The 21,818-nt window shown below is 42.2% G+C and overlaps 1 protein-coding gene across 3 annotated transcripts; it reads right to left on the bottom strand.

Moving 5' to 3' along the window:
* Positions 1-2,311: 2,311 nt before the first annotated feature.
* On the bottom strand, positions 2,312-18,651 carry LEPROT. Of its 3 annotated transcripts, none has more exons than XM_019837173.3 (4): positions 18,627-18,651; positions 13,665-13,740; positions 7,857-8,043; positions 2,312-6,202 (listed from the first exon to the last, which is right to left on the bottom strand). In XM_019837173.3, exons 1-4 carry the CDS (start codon positions 18,634-18,636, stop codon positions 6,086-6,088), a joined length of 390 nt encoding a protein of 129 aa, XP_019692732.1. In that variant the 5' UTR covers positions 18,637-18,651; the 3' UTR covers positions 2,312-6,085. The 3 variants fall into 3 exon arrangements, with proteins under 3 accessions (XP_019692732.1, XP_003990210.1, XP_019692731.1); XM_003990161.6 differs by lacking the exon at positions 18,627-18,651 and adding an exon at positions 18,211-18,340; XM_019837172.3 differs by lacking the exon at positions 18,627-18,651 and adding an exon at positions 16,777-18,165.
* Between the last annotated feature and the right edge of the window lie 3,167 nt (positions 18,652-21,818).

Raw genomic sequence — 21,818 nt, 5'->3', positions numbered from 1 at the left:
ATTTTAGCCATCCTAGGGAAGTGTGAAGTGATATCACACAGTGGTTTTGATTTGCATCTCCCTGATGACTCATGATGTTGGGTATTTTTTTTTTCATGTATCTATTCGTCACTTGCCTATCTTTGGAGAAATGCCTATTCAGATCCTTTGTTCATTTAACTGGATTATGTGTCTTTTTGTTATTAAAGTGAGATGGGAGGACACTGGGGCAGAGGAGTGACATCTGCTTTACATTTTACAGGCTCACTCTGACTGTGGTGTTGAGACTAGTCTGAAGGAGAAGTCAGGCAAAAGCAGGGGACCCAGCAGTCGGGAGACTAGTGCAATAAGCCAGGCAAGATATGATAGTGTCCTTGAACCACAGTGCTAGCAGTGATGGTATAAGAAATGCTTTGATTCTGAACACATTCTGAAGCTAGAAGTGACAAGATTTCCTGATGGACTGCACGTGGGATGTGCAATATGTTCTGAAATGCTTCCAAGCCTTTTGTTCTGAGACACTGAACCAGGGTGTCTATAGTTTGATTTTGGACATGCTGGGTTTGAGATGCCTGCTAGGCATCCGAGTGGAGAGATTGTGTTGGCAGTTGGTTATACAACTCTGGGGTTTAGAGAAGTCTGGGCTGGAGATTAAAATGTGTGCCAGTTGCCTACAAAAGGTATTTAAAACCACGAGACAGCACGAGCTCACCAAGTCAGTGAGTACAGATACAGAGGATGGGTTTTGTTGCATAAATGAAGTTTACTCCTTAATGTATTTTATACATATATAAATTAAACTTCCAAATTAAATTTGTGGGAAGTGTGTTAATCCTGTTGCTTCCCATGCCACTAATTAGCCCTCAAAAATATGTTTTATGTGACATCCTGCATATATCTCTGATGTGTCTTAGGGCCCCACCTTCAAAGAGCCTGTGTATTTGCCCCAGAACCTTCAATGTCCCCTTACTGTTAAGCTATAGAAAAAATAGGAGATAAATGTTGATAGAGAATATGGCGATAAAATGTGTTTCTTAACTGTGAGGACATACTACTGAAGCAGAAACATAGATGCATTTATGCTTTAAATTATTAAGTAAAATAGTTATCCAGCTCAGGTTGACGGTTTAAAGCTATTCCGAGGATTAAAAAAAAAAAATGAAGGCACAACTTTTGATATAATAATATCTAATAATTAGAGTGTGTGACACATCTATAATTACCCAAATTTTGATAAAGAGATCACCAATAATAAAGATACTGTGCAGCCTCAAGATTAGGACCACTTTGCCTACACGGACAATATTGAACAGGGATAATTATTTCAAAATGATCATCTATTAATTTTGCACTATGCCTGATGACTACACAGAAATTAAAAGGAATTGGAATTCATTCTCTACAAAGTTACACGTTTTAAAAAATGTGGGGTAAGTCTTGAAATTTAAATTCTTCACCAACTTTAGTTCTTTTTTTTTAAACAGACATTTGTTTTCTACTTTTTGCAAAAACTGATAACTTCAGTGGAAATTTTTAAGAGCCATTTTAGGAAGTATAAAGGAGAAGATAACTTTCCAATTACAATTACCGGACAAGACCTTTTTATTCACATTTAGCTAACAAAAAACAAATAGGAAAGTGTGCTGTTTTTTGTTGTTGTTTTTTTTTAATCTCAAAACAGGAGATGCTGATAAATACCAGGTGCGTGATTTCTCCAGGCACCCATTCCCAGCCCCAGAGGAATCTCCATGCATCCAGTGTGCTTTCTAAATGAAAATGCATATGTACAAACCCTTGGACCAGAGAAGTTTCCTTGGGAACTGTTTTTCTTTTTATCGGCATTTTATAGGTATGTTGGTATTATTAAATTTCTACTAAAACTTTAGCTTTACACTTAGTTGGGCAAAACAAAGAAATAACCAGCTCCGTTTGTCACCTAGCTGCCTAACCCCCACCCCCCACCCGGTGAGAAAGACACCAGCTCTTCCCCAAACGTTCAGTGCAAAAGGAGACATTACTCCTTAAGTAGTATTTTACATCAGTTCATTCTTTTTCTGTAGTGCACAAAAAAAGACTCTTCAGGGTATGTACAGTGTGTTTTTAAAGTATCAATTGCTCTCTCTTTTCCAATACAGCGAATTATTAAGCACTCCCCGACAGCCACATCACCCCACAGGATTGTGAGCCACAACACAGGTGTAATTAGGGCCTGGGTTCTTTCCAGTTTGTGCATATGCCTGGACAGCTTCTCTTCAACCGCAGTAAGTACAGGCTCAACACTAGTCACATGCGCGTTAAGAGTATCCAAACAAAAACACTGGGGAAATCAATCTGCTAAAAATTAAACATTTTAATAACGTACATAAAAGTCTTTGTGAAAGTATAAATAACAAGTTTTATTTAAAAAATAATCGTCCTCATCATACATATATAACGCAACCTAAAGCAGTCCTGGAGATCGTTCACATCATGTTTGGGGTTACATGTATCACTGCTCTATTCCGGTAGCATGGCCACTACAAAGCACCTTGTGATTGTAATAGCATAATGAGCTATTATGCACTGGGATTTTTGCAAATAAGGTATTTCATGAGGCAGAATGGGGAAAAAAAATTAAAACACACAAGTTACATCCATTTACAGAAATAACAATTTCTAGTTGTGAACTAATTACTAGGCTTGGAAAATGCTAGCATCCGTATAAAATTTGGTCAAATTATGGTGCAAAATCTGGATTTTTTGCAAACTTGTCATGTTTTTGTGACATCTCCTAAGCACTTCCCTGAGAGTATAAGGAATGGTATTAACTTAATGAAACATTGTGGCCTCTAGAAGAGTCTTCATGAAGGGAATACCTCAGAGGTAAAGATTTCTTGAGGACTGTAAGAAAAATCTGTGAGTCCACAAGTGGAGGAACAGGAACAACCATGAAAAGTGCGACCAGCTGAGAACCCACCCAGAGGAAGGGATGAGGAATGAGAGGTTTGCCCCTAACCCATATATTACCCTTCTATAAACTGCTGGGATGCTTTTTCACTGTACTTGGAAACACTACCATTTTCTGTGAATGAGCCGTTGGGTTCCAAGGCATTCCCCTGCAAAACTGCAGCCGCCACAGGCGTGGTCACTACACACTGGGGGCACTGGTAAGGGCTCCAGATGAGGGGGAGATGAGCACAAGTCCTCTTTTCTTTCTGGGAAAGAGGTAGACCAGACTGCTTTCTTCTTCACACTGCACTGTATCAGCTATAATAAGAAAATGGACTGGGTAGAAGTAGAGAGGTGGGTGATCTGGGAAAATGAGGAGCCCCAGGAGGTGGGGCAGGCTGGGAGAAAGGCCCCTTGTCAGGAGAGGAGGCCAACAAAACTCAGGGGAATGTACTTGGACCCCAAGGGCATTAGGGGATGGAAAGTGCTGCAAAACTTGAAGACCTTTGTTCTTAGGAAAAGAGGTGGAAACTTCCACTTTCCTTTCTCCACCCTGTCCACGCTACCCTGTTTCCAAGACCCAAAACTCAGGCAGGTACCTTGAGCATTGTAAGTCAACTACATCAGGGTTTAGCCTCCCTCAGAAGGCTTGGCCTGGGCACTCAATCACCAACCTCCCACTTGCTGTGCGAAAGTGTTTCAAAGTCTGCCTGTAAACCAGTTGTTTGGAACATGATAAAGAACTTCCTCATAAGATTACTTACTTGTCAGGAATTCTTTATGTGTATTCTTAGTTTTAGAATGTAAGCAATGTGCTTTGAATCTCCAAAATATTTTCTATGGCATACAGGAAAAAAAAAATGAACTTTTTATAAGGAAAAAGAAATGCCCAACATGTGTGTCATCAAAAGGAAACTTCTATATTGTACATTCATAGCAATACTTCCCACTGGCATTTATAATGACACTTAAGCACTAAAAATAAATGTTTGTTTTCAGACACAGAGCAAATCCAACAATCTATCACTTCAATAAACCATTCCATTATTAGGGAATGGCTACCAATATTCTCTACGTGTACTTTATATCATTCTGGAAGTACAATCAAGAAGCAATGCTTTATTTAAGGCTACATATTAAGGCTACCTTGGTTATCTGAAATATGAAATATGTATAAGCAACAAAGATACTTTTGTCAAAGGGAGTATAAATTAAACACTATTTCCGTTTTAGGAAAAGAAATGCTATTACAAGCCAACTAGACATTCAAAATGATATCTTAAAATGTATTGCTATTCCTGTATTGCTCAAACTACCCATTTCAGAACACCAAGAGATTCTTACTTTATTTTTTTTTATCTTTTAAGCAAGGCTACATCAGAATAAAGACTTTTGAAATTAAACTTTCTTTTGTGTTAAAAGAGAAATTTATTACAATAAAGTAAGTGCAAGTGTTATTAAAAACGCTGGCTGAAATTATAAAGTGTCTATATAATTTTTCTAATTATAAATATTGGAAATAACACCAACAATTCTATATGTACAAAGAACTTTGAAAACATAAAATCAGGTGATGGGTATTGAAGAGGGCATCTTTTGGGATGAGGACTGGGTTTTGTATGGAAACCAATTTGACAATAAATTTCATATATTAAAAAAAAAAGAAAACATAAAATTATGCACAAGGCCACAATATAACTGCACATTATCCTTTTAGGTTTCACTTTTATCTTCTCCTAGTCCCAGATCATTCCAGAATACGAAAAGATATGCTAATTCCTCAGATTCCAAACTTCAAAATTTTAGTGTTTTCAATGCGTGTCAGTTATCACACATTAATGATCCTTTAAAATCACTGTATTCTCATCAAGTGGTTCTAGTTCCCATATTTTTCTTTATAGATCTTGGACGAAAAGTTGAGCTAGAAAAACTGACTACAGGATCTAGTGTTGCACGTACTCACAATGATTCACTTAAAAGTGGCAGAGGGGTTTTATACATATATATAAAAAGATCTACAAGGCATGAAAGACAGTAAGTAGCGTCTTTGGGCACCCTCTGTTTGCTTACTTGGCTCCTGTTCCTGTAGGAAGGAAAAGTCAGAGCCATGAGGAAGTAAAGGCAAATCAGAACTGCTGGGAGTGTGTTGGTTTGGAGGGGGGATGGAGGTGGAACGCAGTACAGAGAAGGAGCTGGGGAGAAGTGTGTGATTATAAAGGGAAGTTAGAAAGTATTACCTATCTGCTCTTGCCCCCCTGCTAAAGCAGGGACTGGTTCCAGCCTGGCCTCCTTCGGTACAGCCCAGTTACTCTGTTACTTTGCAGTTACTCTGTTTCCCCAGCTCTGTGAAAAGAGCTATTGCCTTTCAGACAGTGAAGACATAACTGTTCCCTACTGAGAACAATTCCACAAATGTGAGGAACAATATAGGTTTGGACATTTCATAAATACCAGAGAGACTCTGAAGTAGGCCTCAACATGAAGGCAGGTGAAACAATTTTTACAAACGAGCAACTAATACCCAGAGAGGTTAAGAGGTTCGGCCAAAGGGAAGACAGGGACACTAGAGGTGATACTTATTCCCCTATGACAGCACTTGTCAAACTTTAATGTGCATGTAATTCACCTGGGAGCTCATCTAGAATGCACTGGATCTGTTGCGGGGGGGGGGGGGGGGGGGGGGGGAACCTCTGATTCTGTATGAACTGGCTCCTAAGAGATGCCAGGTGCTCTATGGACCACACTTCGAGAGGCAAGGGTCTACAACACAAAGAGGGAGCCACTCTGTCTCTCTGGGCCACAAGTATATCTTGGAAGTCCTGAGTAGAACAGACTTGCTCCAGTGCTGTCTGCTTACCCACACTCATCCCCGGGCAAAATATGTAAATGCATCACACAAGTGAACGGCTGTGTACAAGACTGTGTTAATGTATCTTCTGAGAGCACCATGACTATATGAAGAGCCAAACAAATAAAAGAATTCAACTTGAGTACATGGAGAGGTCTATTAGCTGGAAACAAAACTGAGCTTTCTCTCCTGTAGTCCTTCTTACAGTGAACATGATATAAAGGTATAAAAAAATAGCATAGGAAATTTCATAGTAAAAGGCCACATGTGCACACAAATACATATAGCATGACTTCTAAGAAATAAAATGCAATTTATCAGAATAAAGTGCTACCACTGCTCCCAGCTAAAATCATCTCCTCTTCCAAACACAAGGAAAAAACCTTGAATTGTCAGGAAAATGACTGCATTGCCTGCCAGCACAAGGCCACAGGCTCCCCATTTGATCTGAAACACAAGGAAAGAGGATTAAATCTTTACTTTCTTCATATCATACTCTTTGAAAATCTCTGTTATTTTCTGCATTAGAATCATCCAATGAAATATTACATAAAACTGCTAAAAGGCTTAATAACCTAACAGGCAGGAGACAGTGAACTATTCAGTAATTAGCCTAATTACTTCGTGATGCTTGATAATTAAGTCTGTATCATCCTTATCATTTTCCCCATTAGACATATTTCTCAACATGTTTTCAGTAGACAATGATTGCCTTAAGTAAAATAAAAGCACCCAGAATATAAAGGGTCTAATTATGATACCGGGTACTAAAAGATCTATACCCATTGCCTCCTTTCAGGAAAACAGGAGTTGCAGAGAATTATGGATTGGTCTGTTTCTTTTCTAGGCAAGAACAGACTTTAAATAATAATCTGCATACAAATGAAAACAGCTTCCCAGCATGGCAGATGGTTCTACAGAGGCGCAGTAGGGGATGAGAGTACCCTCTAGTGGGCATTTTGTTTTAATTTAAGCAATACAAAGAAAACATCAATGAAAGTTTCTTCATAAAACAGAAATCCTTACAGCCAAACTTAAATATTAGTCTACAGCACAAGGAGAGTAAGGTCTTGAAGATTTTGCATTCAAAAAGCTCCAATGCTTCCCATCTAAATAGAGTTCAAACTGGCATAGCATTCAAGAGCCTGCGCAAGTGGGCTTCCCCAACCTTTCTAGCCTCCTTCTCAATCACGTCCTTTTGACTCCGCCATATTGAACTGCTATTTATTCCACATATTGCATTTTCACACTTGGGTGCCATTCCATAGAACAGCCTTCCCTACTTGAATCAAAACCTTATTTAGCCTTTGAGGCCTACATCAAATGCCAGTTGGAATTTCTCTCTTCCTGGTGCTCCTATGGTGGTGTGATCATGTTTCAATTATCACACATAATACATTCATAGTGTACTTACCCATCAGGCTAGTTTCTGTGCCTCTGGGACACAGACAATGTCTGGCTCTTATTCCTGGTATCTTACAAATAGCAGATGTCCCCAAGATCCAATGCCCCAAATAAGAGTTTCATGAAATTGAAACAGTATGTAGTTAGGGGGAATAAAAGCAAGTAGCATGAAAAGCAGTGAACGTTAAAAAAGAAAGAAGTGAATAAATTATACCCACAATGTGTGTTTTGGACACAAAAAGAAAACAATTATACTGGATATGAAGATGGCATCTTATTCACTGTATCTTCTTGTAACCATGTAGGTGTCCCTTAAAATATGCCTATAGTATTGAGTTGGAAACTGTGTTCACGATCCTATATGCAGAAGAATTTGATGTGATGTTCATTTTGGAACCAGAAAAGCATTGCTATTACATTCTCTGTGGATCGCCCTAAGAGGCAAGGATTTGATAAGCACAATTCCAGAAAACAATTTAAAGAGCAAGAAATCACATGCCCCGGCTAAAAGTTGTGAGAGAGACAAAGAAAGCATTCTGAAAACATAGCCAAGGCACTGATAGGAAGATCTAAAATGGAAAAGAGAAACTACAAACACATCTGGATTTGAGAATTAAGCCTAAGCAATGGCAGTGAAACTGATGTTCTGAAGTAAACTCAGCAACAACCGAGCAAAACAATAGAAAACAAAACTTACCACAGACACACGGGCAAGAATAACAGGAAATCCAAAGGCAGAAACAACAATTCCAGTAGTGAAAAAATATGCCAGCTCCCGACAGGCACTACTTGTGGCATCAGAGTCATACGTTGCTCTTTTGGCAATGAAATGGGGGATGGGAGAGATGGCGTGAAATATCAGGACAAACAAGGGCCAGTAAACGCTGTCGGATGGACCCAGAAGAAACCCAAAAAGAAAAGTTACGGTTACATTGTAAAGACATGCTGCCATTTCAAAGTCAGAATTATCTTCGGCGTCTAGGTCAAACAATTATTAATTTAATGGTCAATGCTCGTACATGAGATGATTTATACCAGGAACAGGTAAGGTGCAATGATTAAAAATTACTAGTCCAGGGATGCCTGGGTGGCTCAGTCAGTTAAGCATCCAACTCTCGGTTTCAGCTCAGGTCATGGTCTCACAGTTTCGTGGGTTCAGGCCCCTACATCATGCTCTGTGCTGGTAGCGTGAAGCCTGCTTGGAATTCTCTCCCTCTCTCCCTCTCTCCCTGCCCCTCCCCTGCCCATGCTGTGTCTGTTTTTCTCAAAATAAATAAATTTTTAAAAAAATTTTAAAAATTACTAGTCCATTAGTATGTTGATACCTTACCCTGTGTTAAAAAAAAAAACAACAACTACACAATGTGTAATCAAGAATCTTTATTGTTTTCTGTTATTCCTGAGCTGTAATTTCTTGAAGGCAGAATCTTCACTCAGTCACCTTTGCTTTCCCTATAGAACGCAACACAGTGCACCCACTTAGCACCCACTAACTCAACAGAGATCTTCTGAGTGTATATACGTTGGAAACCCTTCAATGGCTTAGTAAAACCCAGATTCCTTTCCCTGGCCTACAAAGCCTTCCATGATCTGGCCAACTTCTCCCATTTGCATTGTGCCATTTTCTCTTTATATACTCAGTCAGTAGCCACGCCAGCCTTTTTTCTGTTCCTGAAACACTCTGAGCTCATCCCCATCTTAGGGTCTCTGCACTAGCAAAACCCTCTGCCTGGAATGCTCTCCTCCCTGTCTTCTCGTTGGCTGACTCCTTCTTGTGCAATCTAAGCTGAGAGGCCTCCTAAAAGTGGCTTTCCCTGATCATTCAATTTTATTTTTTATTGGAGTATAGTTGATGCTTTAGTTTTTGGGGTACAACACAGTGATGCCACAACTCTATGCAATATGCAATATTCACAAGTGTAGCTGCCATCTGTCCCCATACATTGCTATTATGATACCACTAACTATATTCCCTATGCTGTGCCTTTTATCCCTGTGACTTAGTCATTCCATGACTGGAAGCCTGCATCTCCCACTGCCCTCACATTCTGCCCAACCCCAGTTTGTTCTCTTCAATAAATGGTAGTAGGAAAACTGAATAGCTACATGCAAAAGAACGAAGCTGGACCACTTTCTTACAACATACACAAAAATAAACTCAAAATGGATTAAAGACCTATATGTGAGACCTGAAATCATAAAACTCCTGGAAGAAAACACAGGCAGTAATCTCTTTAACATCAGCCTTAGAAACATTTTCCTAGATATGTCTCCTCAGGCAAGGGAAACAAAAGCAAAATCAAACTACTGGGAATACATTAAAATAAAAAGCTTTTGCACAGTGAAGGAAACCATCAATAAAATGAAAAGGCAACCTACTGAATGGGAGAAGAGATTTACAAATGATACATCCAAAAAGGGGCTAATATCCAAAATATAGAAAGAACTTTCACAACTCAACACCAAAAAACACCTACATAATCCAATTAAAAAAGGGCAGAGGACCTGAATAGAATTTTTCCAAAGAAGATATACAGATGACCAACAGACACATGAAAAGATGCTCAACGTCACTCATCATCAGGGAAATGCAAATCAAAACTACAGTGAGATATCACCTCACACCTGTCAGATGGCTAGTATCAAAAAGACAACATGGGGGCGAGGCACCTGGGTGGCTCAGTCGTTTGGGTGTCCGACTTCAGCTCAGGTCATGATCTCACGGTTCGGGGGTTCAAGCCCCACATCGGGCTCTGTGCTGGTATCTCAGAGCCTGGAGCCTGCTTTGGATTCTGTGTCTCCTTCTCTCTCTGCCCCTCCTCCACTTTCTCTCTCTCTCTCAAAAATAAACATTAAAAAAAAAAAAAAAAGACAACATGGGGGCACCTGGGTAGCTCTGTCAGTTAAGCATCTAACTTTTGACTTCGGCTCAAGTCATGATATCACAGTTCATGAGTTTGAGCCCCATGCTGGGCTCTACACTGACAGTGCAGAGCATGCTTGGGATTCTCTCTCTCCCTCCCTCTGCCCCTCCCCTGCTCATTCTTTTCCTCTCTCTCTCTCTCTCTCAAAAATAAATAAATAAACTTAAAAAAAAAAAAAAGACAAGATATAACAAATGTTGGCAAGGATGTGGAGAAAAAGGAACTTTTATTCACTGTTGGTGGGAACGTAAATTGGTGCAACCACTGTGGAAAATAGTATGGAGGTTCCTCACAAAATGAGAGTTACCATATGATCCAGGAATTCCTCTACTGCATATTTACCCAAAGAAAACAAAAAAGCACTATTTCAAAAAGATATATGCACATCTATGTTCACTACAGCATTATTTACAATAGCCAAAATATGGAAGTAACCCAAGAGTCCATCAACAGATGAATGGATAAGGAAGATATACATGGAATACAGAATATTACTCGGTCATAAAAAAGAACAAGATCTTGAGACAACATGGATGGACAGAGAGGATATTATGTTAAGTGAAATAAGACTGACCATCCATTTTAAATACTTCAAGTTACCCTTGAGCACATCACCCTCTTGACTTTTTGCCAGCATTTATCCCTATTTGATATTTCCTTGTTTATGAGAACAAGAATCTAATTTGTCTCAATCAATCACCATTTATCCCCAGGGCCGAGATGAGGTATTCCATTACCACTTACTGAATGAACAAAATGAATTTTAAGTATGGAAATCATAAAACTAAATATGCTTGCCAGTACAAACTTTAGATATACTCTAATCTTTATTGTAAGACATAATAATACCATAATGCAAAAAAGTTTTCTTCCCAAATTTTAATGTTTTGTATTTATTAAAAATTGTCATCTGCTTTTCAATTACATTTGCTCTATAAATACTTCAAAAATATTTTTCTCCATCAGTCAGATGTTTATTATGCTTCATTCCTTGAGAGAAAAAAAAAAGGAAAGTCTCTATTCACTTTAAAATATCCACATCACAGTAATACATGGAGGTCCACCCCGACAGTCAGCACCTCTAAGCAGAAGTTGTGACAAAGCTAGACTGTAATGAAAGCTTATTTCAGCCACAGATCTAGGAGTACGGGACGGCAACCAAAAAGCAAGAAGGGGAAATGCCCTTCATCAAGAGGACTCAAGATGTACACACTGAATTCTAACTCCTAATTCTAAACTATAGGGATTATAGTGGGTTTCAAGAATCACCAAATAATATTGTTGAAGGGGCTGTTAGAGATTATCTAGTTCAAAGCCTTTATTTTACCAGTGAGGAAACACAGATACAGAGACAAGAAGAGGTCTGGAAGAGACCCAGCTATGACCTGACATGCCCACAGCCAGGAGCTCTTAATTATTAACTTCCTAGAATATAGTGAGAGTTTTCTGTACAACAATCTAAGGCACTGTGTTCCCATTCATAGTAAGCGATCAATATTCAACTATGAGAACTATTAATGTAGAAGCAACCTTGTTTACATACAAAATTTGGGTATTAAATATACACTATTCAGAAAACGTGTAGGCCAGAGATTGGCAAACTTTTTCTGCAAAGGCCAAATAGTAACTATTTTAGACTTTGCAAGTCACAGGGTCTCTGCCTCAACTACACAACTCTGCCCCTGTGGTGCAGAAGTGGCCAGAGATGGTACATAAATGAGTGTGGCTGTATTCTGATAAAACATTTAATTTCAAAAACAGGCATCAGGCCATGTTTGGCCTGTGGGCCAGTTTGCTGACTCCTGATGTACAGGATAATCCTGGGTCACCATCATTAAATATAAAATTAATTTCTTTGTAGTACCAGTAAATGGCTCGTTTTTTTTTAAAACCTTATAGAGATCTTAGAGAATTAGAACACCTGGATTTAGAGTTGGTTGTAGAATAATGGTCAAGAGAGTGAGAACATGAGTCCAATCTCTGCCACTTAATGCTGTGCGACTTGGGTTAAGTCTTTGACCACGCTGGGTTTTTGTTTCCCAGCTAGAAATGAGGATAATACCTTATATCCTTAAAAACCAGACTCTGGTAACAGCTGCAAACACTCTGGACAAATAGAAGTTATTGCTTACAACCGGCTCCCTCTTGTGTTTAGACAATCTCTGGCCAGGACTGGGGTGAGAGATCTGAACTCATCAAATGTCCCAACAACTAGCTCCAGCTGGTTTAAGTTAGTCCCAGCATCTCCTGTGCAGTTAGATGCTCAACCAATCACCTGGGAGGCATCCCAGAACCCTCTCCCCCTGCTGAACCCTGACATCAGCTAACAAAACCTGTTAGTTCTGCCACCTAGATCTCTCTCTTTCCTTTCATTTCATTCCTACTGCTACAGCCCGACATTTTGCTTGCTTTATGACAGTAGTGCCCTACTGCGTGTCCTGAGGGCAGTCTCAGCACCTTGCTATCCACTCTTACATTTTGGCCAGACTGACTTTTTTCAAACAGAAACCCCCTCACCCTCCAAACCTATTCTCAGGATATTTTTCCAGCTCCTATGGCTTGAAGTGTAAAATCTGACCTCTTTTACATGGCATACAGTGCCCTAAAGACTGATTGACTCTACATCCTTGACCAACCCTTCTATTGCTCATCCCAGCTACACTCTATGCTCTACCATAATGAACCACATGTGGTTTCCTGGAGAGTCCTATGCCTTAATGTCTGTGCGCCTGAGCATATGACTTTCCTACTGCCTGAAGTCCTCCTTCCCCAGTTTCCGGCATGGCCTGCTTCCTTATTTTCTTTGCATTTCTGCTCACAAGTCACCCTCTCAGAGAGGCCTTCCCTGACCACCCTCTCCCCAGTCTCTGTGCCCTTTATCATTTATTCTTCATAACATTTCTACCTCTGATAGAATGGACATTTTTAAATCTGTTTAGTGTCCATCTCCCCCATTGCAACACAGACTCTAAGAGAGTAGGGCCTTTGTTCTTATTTCTTAATCTCCAGTTCCCATAACAGTGGCTGGCATGTGGTAAGCACTCAACCAAGAGTTGTTGAATAAACACATTTTGGTAAATGTTCCCACTGCCTGGAATGCCCTCCCCTAACTCATCAGCCCCACAAACTCTTATTTAGACACAAAGTCTCAGCTTAAAGACAACCGCTTCTCTGCAGCCCTGCCTGACTCTCCCAGAGAAACTCAGATACACCTTCTCAAAGCTCTCCGTGTACTGTGCACATGTCTCCACTACAGCTATCATCTTCTGGACTAGACCGACGCCTGTCTGCCTCTCAGGCACAACTCAAATTGCAAGCTCCTTGAGGACAGGACTGTATCTCTTCCTTTTTATATCCCCAGCGGGTCCAGAGTAGGTGTTCAAGAAATGCTTACTAAATGAATACATCAAGTCTAAAAAGAGCTTTTCTCTGCACAAATATAACTGACCCACGAATGGACGTGGACTTCACTAACTCATTGGTTAGAGCCTGGCGCTAAATTCACTAAACTTGCTAACACTCACAGGAACAGTGACAAACGCACAAAAACAAGAATAGTTCTTTTTGAAATGAACACTTACCCATAATCTTCTAAGGCACATCCCAGCATAAGAAAAGTCAGCCCAATAGCCCCACTGAAGGATAATGCCACAAGAGCTGTGAAAAATAAAACCAAGAGTTAAAAGGTCCCAATCAGTGGTTGCCAGGGACCTGAGGGAAGAGGGGAGGAATGGGAGTGCCTACTAATGGGTATGGAGTTTCTTCTGGGGCATGGGGCGGCGGGGGGGGGGGGGGGGGGGTTGTGTGTGAAATGTTCTGGAATTAAATGGTAGCGACGGTTGCACAAACTTGTGAATAAACTAAAAACCATAGAATGTTCCACTTTTAAAAGGTTAATTTTATGGTATGTGAGTTATATCTTAAACAAAAACATTCACTTAAAGAAGTAAAAGGTTCCCAATTTGCACAAATGTAGTGATTTCATTAGTTGACATCACATTTGACTAGCAAATGACTGCCTGTGTCCACCACTTTAAAATCACTAGGTGAGAAAGGTCTCAAGCATTTTCCAACCCCTATCTAATATATCCCTCTATTTGTCACAAGAGGCCAACCAGCTTGTCTGCACAACTCCAGTGAAGAGAACTCACTACTGCCTGAGGCATATCATTTCCTTCTGATAGTATCTAAATGCTGAAAATCCTTTCTTCAAATTATATCCAAAACTGCCTCACTGTAATATATATATGCCCTTTGATCATTCTGTCTCTCCCAACCCCAGTACTTCAAGTATTTGAAGACTACTTTCATGTTTTCATAGAAAATGACTCCCAAGTAGTATCCACCAAATAAAATATTTATTCCCTGCATCTGTTCAACACTAATCGCTGAGGGGGTAGGAACGTTATTTGTCCTTGTCATGCTGCTGAGTGGGAGACAGAGTATCAAGGCTGTTAAAAAAAAAAATCCTGAGCTCTGAGTCACCAACACGGGTTCAAATCTCAACATTGCCACCAACTGGCTGTGTGACCTTGGAGAGAAACTGAACCTCTTTCAATCAAATTTCTCACCTATAAAATGGGAATAATGGTGCCACCTTATCATGCAGCTTATGAGAAGTAAAGGAGATAATCCATGTGAAGTGTTTGGCAAAAGAAGGTGTTCCATAAATAAATGCTGACTGATGAAGGTACTTGCTCATTTTAGCAATATTCTTTGCTAAAGGTATAAATTTAAAGCATCAGACACAATTTAGCCAAATTTTCTTCTGAAAAAAATCCCTAATACTCACAATTAGTCATTCACTAAATTAATTAACATTTTGATTGCTTCCTTTTACTTTAAGAGATTTAGGGAGACTGTTTTATAGGAAGATGCGAACGAAGGTGCTTTTTAAAAACATCTGGAAGTATACAGACATTAGGGCACAAGACTGCCAATTTTAATTTTTGTACTCTTCCATGTCGTACATGTCACTTTTTAAAGAAAAATGTACAAAAGAACTTTTCGCATATTGTTTCATTACAGATGGTCTTTTCTTGGTTGGCACTATCCCTTCCCTGTGCCTGACCTTTTGTATCACTCCCTTCTTCAAAGCTAGGAACCAGAGACCTCTTCTTTCCGGTCTGTGACACCCATCTCTCAACGTTCACAAATGTATCTCCAGTTGATGGATTCTTTTTTCTTTTTGGGGGGAATCAACATCCTCTGCCATATTTTAAAGTTGGAGCTAACAAGGAATCAAACTTCATTTCTTTAGACTGTCCTTCTGCTGAGACATTGCGTTAGACCCAAAGTTCCCTAGTATCACGAGGGCCCAGCCACATCTGATGCTGCAGCCCAGAACAGGTCCTGGGACCTAGGCCTGCACCTCCAACTCCAATCTGGACTTCTCTGCCCAGGTAGCCAACAAGGACCTCAAAGTCGACATGTATAAAACCCAAACATCCCACCCTCTCCTTCCAAACATATTCTTCCCTTTAAGTTCTATCCTGAAAGACCAACCAACACTATCATCACCTTCTGTCTTACAGAAGATCACCAAGTTAAGGTGACTCAACCTCCCAGGTGTCACTCAAAACCACCTCTATACACTGAATGAGCATGTTCCCTCCCCAAATTCATGTTAAATCCTCCTGCCAATGTGATGGTACTTAAAGCTTTTGGGAGGTGATTAGGTCATGAAGGTGGGACCCTCATGGATGGGATTAGTGCCTTCATAAATGATACTCCAGAGCTCCCTTGCCCTGTCTGCCATGTGAGGACACAGTGAGATGTCTATGAAGCAGGAAGCAGACATTCACCAGACCCTGCATCTGTTGGCACCTTGATCTTGGACTTCTCAGTCTCCAGAATTGAGAAACAAATGTTTGCTCTGTAAGCCATCCAGTTTCCGGTATTTTTGTTAGAGCGGCCCTAAAGGACTAAGATACCCACCCTCTTCTCTTGAACCCTCTACTACTGCCCTGGTGCATGCCCTCACCATCTCATGCCTGCCTCCAACCTTGATTCTTCCAATCCATCTTCCACACAGCAGACAGCGATCTCTCAAATACACAACGCTGGTGTCACCCCTTCACAGCCACTTTCACAGCCTACGAGTTGATCCGGCACAATTCTCCCCACTTGGAAAAACTGTCCTTGCTCCCTCCTTAGTCAGGTGACACCTTACTGATTTTTTTAGATTTCGATTTCGATTTCGATTCAATTCAAGAACTGCCTTTTTCTCCCCAGAGCAGGGTTAAGTTATCCCATCTGTGTTAGTTTCCTGGGGCTGCCATTAACAACGTACTACAAACTGGACCGTTAGAACCACAGAAGTTTATTTTCTCACACTTCTGGGGGCTTGACGTCTCTAATCAAGGTATTGGCAGGACCATGCTTCCTCTGAAGGCTCTAAGGAAGAATCTTTCCTTGCTTTTTCCTAACTCGTGGTGGTTGCTGGCAATCTTTGGTGTTTCCTGGCTTCTAGCTGCATCAGTCCAATTTTTGCCTCTGTCTCCACACAGTGTTCTCCCTGTGATTCCATGTGTAAATTCTGACCCCCCCCCTTTTTTATAAAGACCCTAGTCATTGGATTAGGGCACACTCTAATCCAGTATCATCATCAAGTTAATGATAACATCTGCCAAGACTCTATTCCCAAATAAGGTCACATTCACAGATACTGGAGAGTTAGAACCTTGAACATACCTTTTGAGGGATACAATTTAATCCATAACACCATCTTTGTGCTCCTCCTGTTATCTAAGGACACCTTGGACACTTCAACAGTAATATAATCATTTCCAGTTTTGTCACCCAAAAATAACTTTTATCTTTTTATCCCAAGTCATACAATGCATACAAGGTATACAATGGTCCCTCAATCTGTAAGATAGTTCACCCCTTAGTGAACTATCTGTAGCTTCCTTCCCTTAGTCCTTTTCCATTTCATGGTCTTCTTTTTCACTACATCACAATTTCTAACACATTCACACATAAACAGTATCATTACTTGATAGTTTCTGGGCATGACTAAGCACAGCGCAGTCCAGTACTGGGATACTATCGGTCACCCCTTTTCTGCATTGTCTTCAAATGGACACGTTACACACTGGACACTGTCCAAGTAAATCACATTTACTAAACTGATGGTGAATATAAAAGTCAGCCAGAAATAATGATACAATATGTCTGCTAATAGCTCACATACTCAGATAAATTTCAGAGTGCACACACATGCATGCAAATATATCGTATACATGTTTATAACAGATGTTGATTAACTAGGAAGATCTTTGGTTACCAATTCCAAAGATGGAAGTTAACTCCAACATAGAAACAAGTTACACTACTCTATTCAAACATCAGAAATCGAATGGTTTCCTACCAAAATAACAGGAAGCCTTCCAATAGCCTCTCCTACCGCTGCCATCCCCCACTTCTCTAAAGTCCTACAGATAAGGAAGCGGCGTTCTTGGTTCCTCCTTTACTGCCCCTGTAGTTGAACACTCTCTGTACAAACACTACTTTCTTGTCTGTCCATAGATGAATAAACACTAAAGAAAACAGCGATAACATTCCACCCAATCTATTCTCCACAATTATGAGAAATACAGCATTTCCGTGAGCTTTCTGTTGCCTGCAGTCAACTCTGCCCAACTAGGAAAACTCATCAGTACCGAAAGAATTAAGAACCCCGGGGCCGAGAAGACTGGAGACAATGGCTGCTCCAGAAGAAACTGGAAACTGCGGAGCGGCAGGAAGAGGGAGGAGAGGCGTCAGGGTGGACATGTCGGGAAATGGAAACCCAGTCCGTTTAAAACTGAGCAGAGATGGGGGCGGGGGTACGCTCCGAAGTACTGAGGAGCCTAGAGGTGATGCTCCTGGTCTACCCGGGTCTCCAAGAAGGGCACCGCTCCTGGCTCGCCTGGAAGGTCCCGGAGAGACCGGCAGGAGCGTGCAGACCAGTGAGGTTCCACCCGCATCCCGCGGGGCGAAGGAAGAGGGTGAGCGCCTCCTCCGCCCCCGGAGAGAAGGGGAGAGCGGCAGGCTTGGGGGAGGCCGTTCCCCGCCCACACGCTGAGAGCGCAGCTCCAGGCTTAGCCCGGGACGGCGGCGACACCCCACCGCAGGACCAGCTACCTTTAACGCCCGCCATGTCTCCCGAGCTGGGGCCGCGGCTGCTTCCGGCTTCCTGCCACGGCCCGCCGGCCGCCCAGACCCGGCCCGGGGTCGCACCACGGGCCCCGGGCCCGCCCCTCCACGCAGAACCCCGCCCCTCCACGCAGAACCCCGCCCCTCCACGCAGGACCCCGCCCCTGCCGTTTCCGATCCTTCCCGCCCCACCACACAGAGCACGCCCCTGCGGCTTCCAGCTCCTCCAGCCCCGCCCCCATAGCCCCGCCCCTGCTGGTCTCATCTCCGCCTGCCACGCGATGTAGAGCCCCGCACCCTGCTCGTCCGAGACCCAATTGGCAGAGCCCCGCCCCTGCCTGTCCCATCTCGGCCAGCCCTGCCACGCAGAGCCCCGCCCCTTGCCTGTAGCGATTCCTACCTACCCAGCCACATAGAGCCCCGCCCCTGCTTGTCCAAGCCAGCCACGCAGAGCCGGGCCCTTGCGGGTCCCTGCGGGCTCCAAGTTTACTCCAACCACGCACAGCCCCGCCACTGCCAGTCCCGATTACTCCCTGACACGCCACTCAGAACCCCATCCTGAAGGTCCCGATCGCCTTTTCCCCTCCACTCAGAGCCCCGTCCCTCTAGGTCCTAAGCCCACTCCCGCCACGCAGAGCTCCGCCCTTGCCACGCAAAGCCCCGCCCAGATCGTCCACAACTCCTCCCCCGGCTCGCAGAGCTCCGCCTACCCCGTGATCCTGGTCCTGGGCTTGCCCCGGAAATGCACTCTCAGCCTGTAAACCGGGTGTTGTTCCCGGAGCCTTTCTCCCAGATCCTGAGCCCTACGCATGATCTGTTAACCTGCCCTACACCCATCCTTTTCAATCCGTCGGCTGGGGCCTCGGCTCCTCCGGGACCGCTGGGTCCGCGGGCCAAGACGCTCCAAGGCAGCCAAACCAGTGCAGGTCCTGAGCTACAGAGGCCCAGCAATCGCGGTTCCTGGCTGCAAGGAATCTCGGCCTTAGGGTGGAGACCGAGAAAATGGGGAGAGGGAAGGGGGGAAATTACAACCGGTAGCGAAGGAAAGGACACTCATTTACTGAGCAGCACTTTTCTCTGAGCCCCAAGATGCTTGTGTGTGTGTGTGTGTGTGTGTGTGTGTGTGTGTGTGCGTGCGCGCGCCTGCCTGTCTGCGTTTACATGGCTGTGGCTGCAGCCGGTTTAGCTGGGGGTGGGAGCACCAGAGAACAAGTCCGTAGAAGACCTTTCTCCGAAGATGGACTTGCCTTGCTTAATATGAACTTTAGCACTTTTCAAACACTCGTTTTCTCTCTTACACCCTGGTTTATTTAGAGACACAAAGACCAATAATCTCTTTTGCTCCTGAAGCTTTCGTGAACCTTTAAATAGTTATTATTCTTACATCTTGGGACCTCAAAGTCTGCAGGTAACTAAGACCAATTTAAACCTCAGAGGGCTATTTTGTATTTACTCTTCCTCACGGGAATAGAGAGTTTCTGTCTTGGTGGGGACAATCTGGAGGAGATCTTAAAAGCCATTTGATCCAAGTGCTTTATTTTACCTTAATGGAAAGAGGCTCAGAAAAGGTAGGGCTTGCCAGCTTTTTGGAGGAGGTTGGGTTACAGGCCACTTATGCCTCATTGTAGCCAGGAACTACTGCCCCCTTTCTATTGCTTTTTCTTAATTTTCAAAGAGACTGAAAGATAAAGGGGTTCCTTTGGCTGCTTGAGAAGTACAAATTCTCATCACCGCCACCTTTCAGGATCCCCATTAAGTTTACTTTTTCAAAACTGTACAGTCAAGTATTATTGTCTCAACATGTTTACCTATGAGTTCATTCTTCTAGCCCCTCCCATATCTCCTCATAGATGGAAGGCAGTTATTAAAAATATTGTGTTGCTAATACCTGGCTCATTGAAGACCCTTGCAGATCCAGAATTACATTGTACTCTGCTTTGTAGCCTGCAATCTACTCAAGATCCTTCAGAATGTCTTTTTCCCGCTTTTGAGTATTACTCCTTTCTAACAGCAGTGAAAGTATTCAGGGGGAACTGCCTGTCAGCCTTATGTTCCTTCACTATAATGCCAACCCTGTGAGCTGCTCTAGCAAACTAATCAAACATGAGGGGAGGTCCTGGGAACCTCTGATGTATAGCCAGTCCATCAGAAGTACAGGTAATAACTTGCCAGAGGGCAAGGTGTGGGGAGAGGGCACTGAGCTTCCAAGCCCTCTCTAGGTGTGTCCCCTCTACCCACATCCCCAGGTGTTCGCCAACTGGAAGCTCTCTGAACGCTGTCCTTTTGGGTTTTCATGGAGGCTTCATTACATAGGTACAATGGATTAAATCATTGGACATTGGCTATTGAGCCAACCGCCAGTCCCTCTCTCCTCCCCAGAGTTCATGAGGTAGGACTGAAAGTACCAATCCTCTAAAAATGTGGTTGGCTCAATTGGCAACCAGCCCTGATCCTTAGGCGATTTCCAAACATAATGAAATCTTTATCACTCTCTACATTTACGGAAATTCTAAGGGTTTGGGGAGCTGTAAGCCAGGAACTGTGGATGAAGACCAAATATATATACTTTGGTCATCTGAATGATCACATACTTAAATCACAATATCACAGTTCTCAACAAGGCTTCTGCCTACACCATCTGTCCTTTCCAGTTTACTAAACACTATGAAGAGAAAACATCTTTCCAGAAGCTCTAACCATCTCCTGAGAACATCTGCTTTCCTTTTGCCAGATGTTGCACTGAAAAATTATTCTTCCACTTACCCATTCCATGTTTCATCAAGAATAAAAGAGTCCCCAAAAAAGTACATAAAACCTTAGAAGCTGAAACGTACCCCTGATTTGGATGTATAAGATCCATGTCCTCTACCGTGCTGCCTAGGACTTCTTTAAATCGTCATATTCTCTCAGAACTACTTTAAATCGTCATATTCTCTCCTTGCATTCAGTTCTCTCACACTGTAGGTTATATTATCTCCACTTTACAGATGGGAAAACTGAGGCTCAAATAGGAACTAGTAAGTAAAGAATCTGAGATGAAACTCAAAACTGTTCAACTCTAAAGTCAGACAGTGCGTATACTACTCCATATAAATCTGTTGTAGTAATTAGAGAAACAACAACCTCTTATGTTTAACAGGGAAATCAAATCCATTTGTTAATTTGATTTTCCCTTACATTTCTATTAGTATCTTGCATACAATTTACACAAAATATTGGTTGAATTAACAGGTAAGTTCACCATCCATAGTACCATTTCTCCCTATCCTAACATCTAGCCTCAAACCCCAGCTCTGGATAAATGTTTCCATGCTTCCGTTTCCTGAGGTGGGATTTACAAAACATGCCTCCCAGAATTTTTTGAGAATTAAATGAGAAAACAAATCTATATAATAGCACCTAGGGCAGTGCCTGCCAGATAGATGCAGTGGCATTATATCTATACTGGGGTAGGCTCTCAAATCAGTGCTTAAGTTAAATCCAAAGGTGATGCTACTGTTGAAATTAGTCAGTGTTAGTTTCCCTCCCTAATTCTCAACCACTTCCCTTTTTCACACAGCCATTCCCTTTACAAAACCTACAATTCAAATCTCTGC

Source organism: Felis catus, chromosome C1 (assembly GCF_018350175.1).
Source record: "Felis catus isolate Fca126 chromosome C1, F.catus_Fca126_mat1.0, whole genome shotgun sequence".
NCBI lineage: Eukaryota > Metazoa > Chordata > Mammalia > Carnivora > Felidae > Felis > Felis catus.
This window is presented reverse-complemented; position numbering and strand designations above follow the sequence as displayed.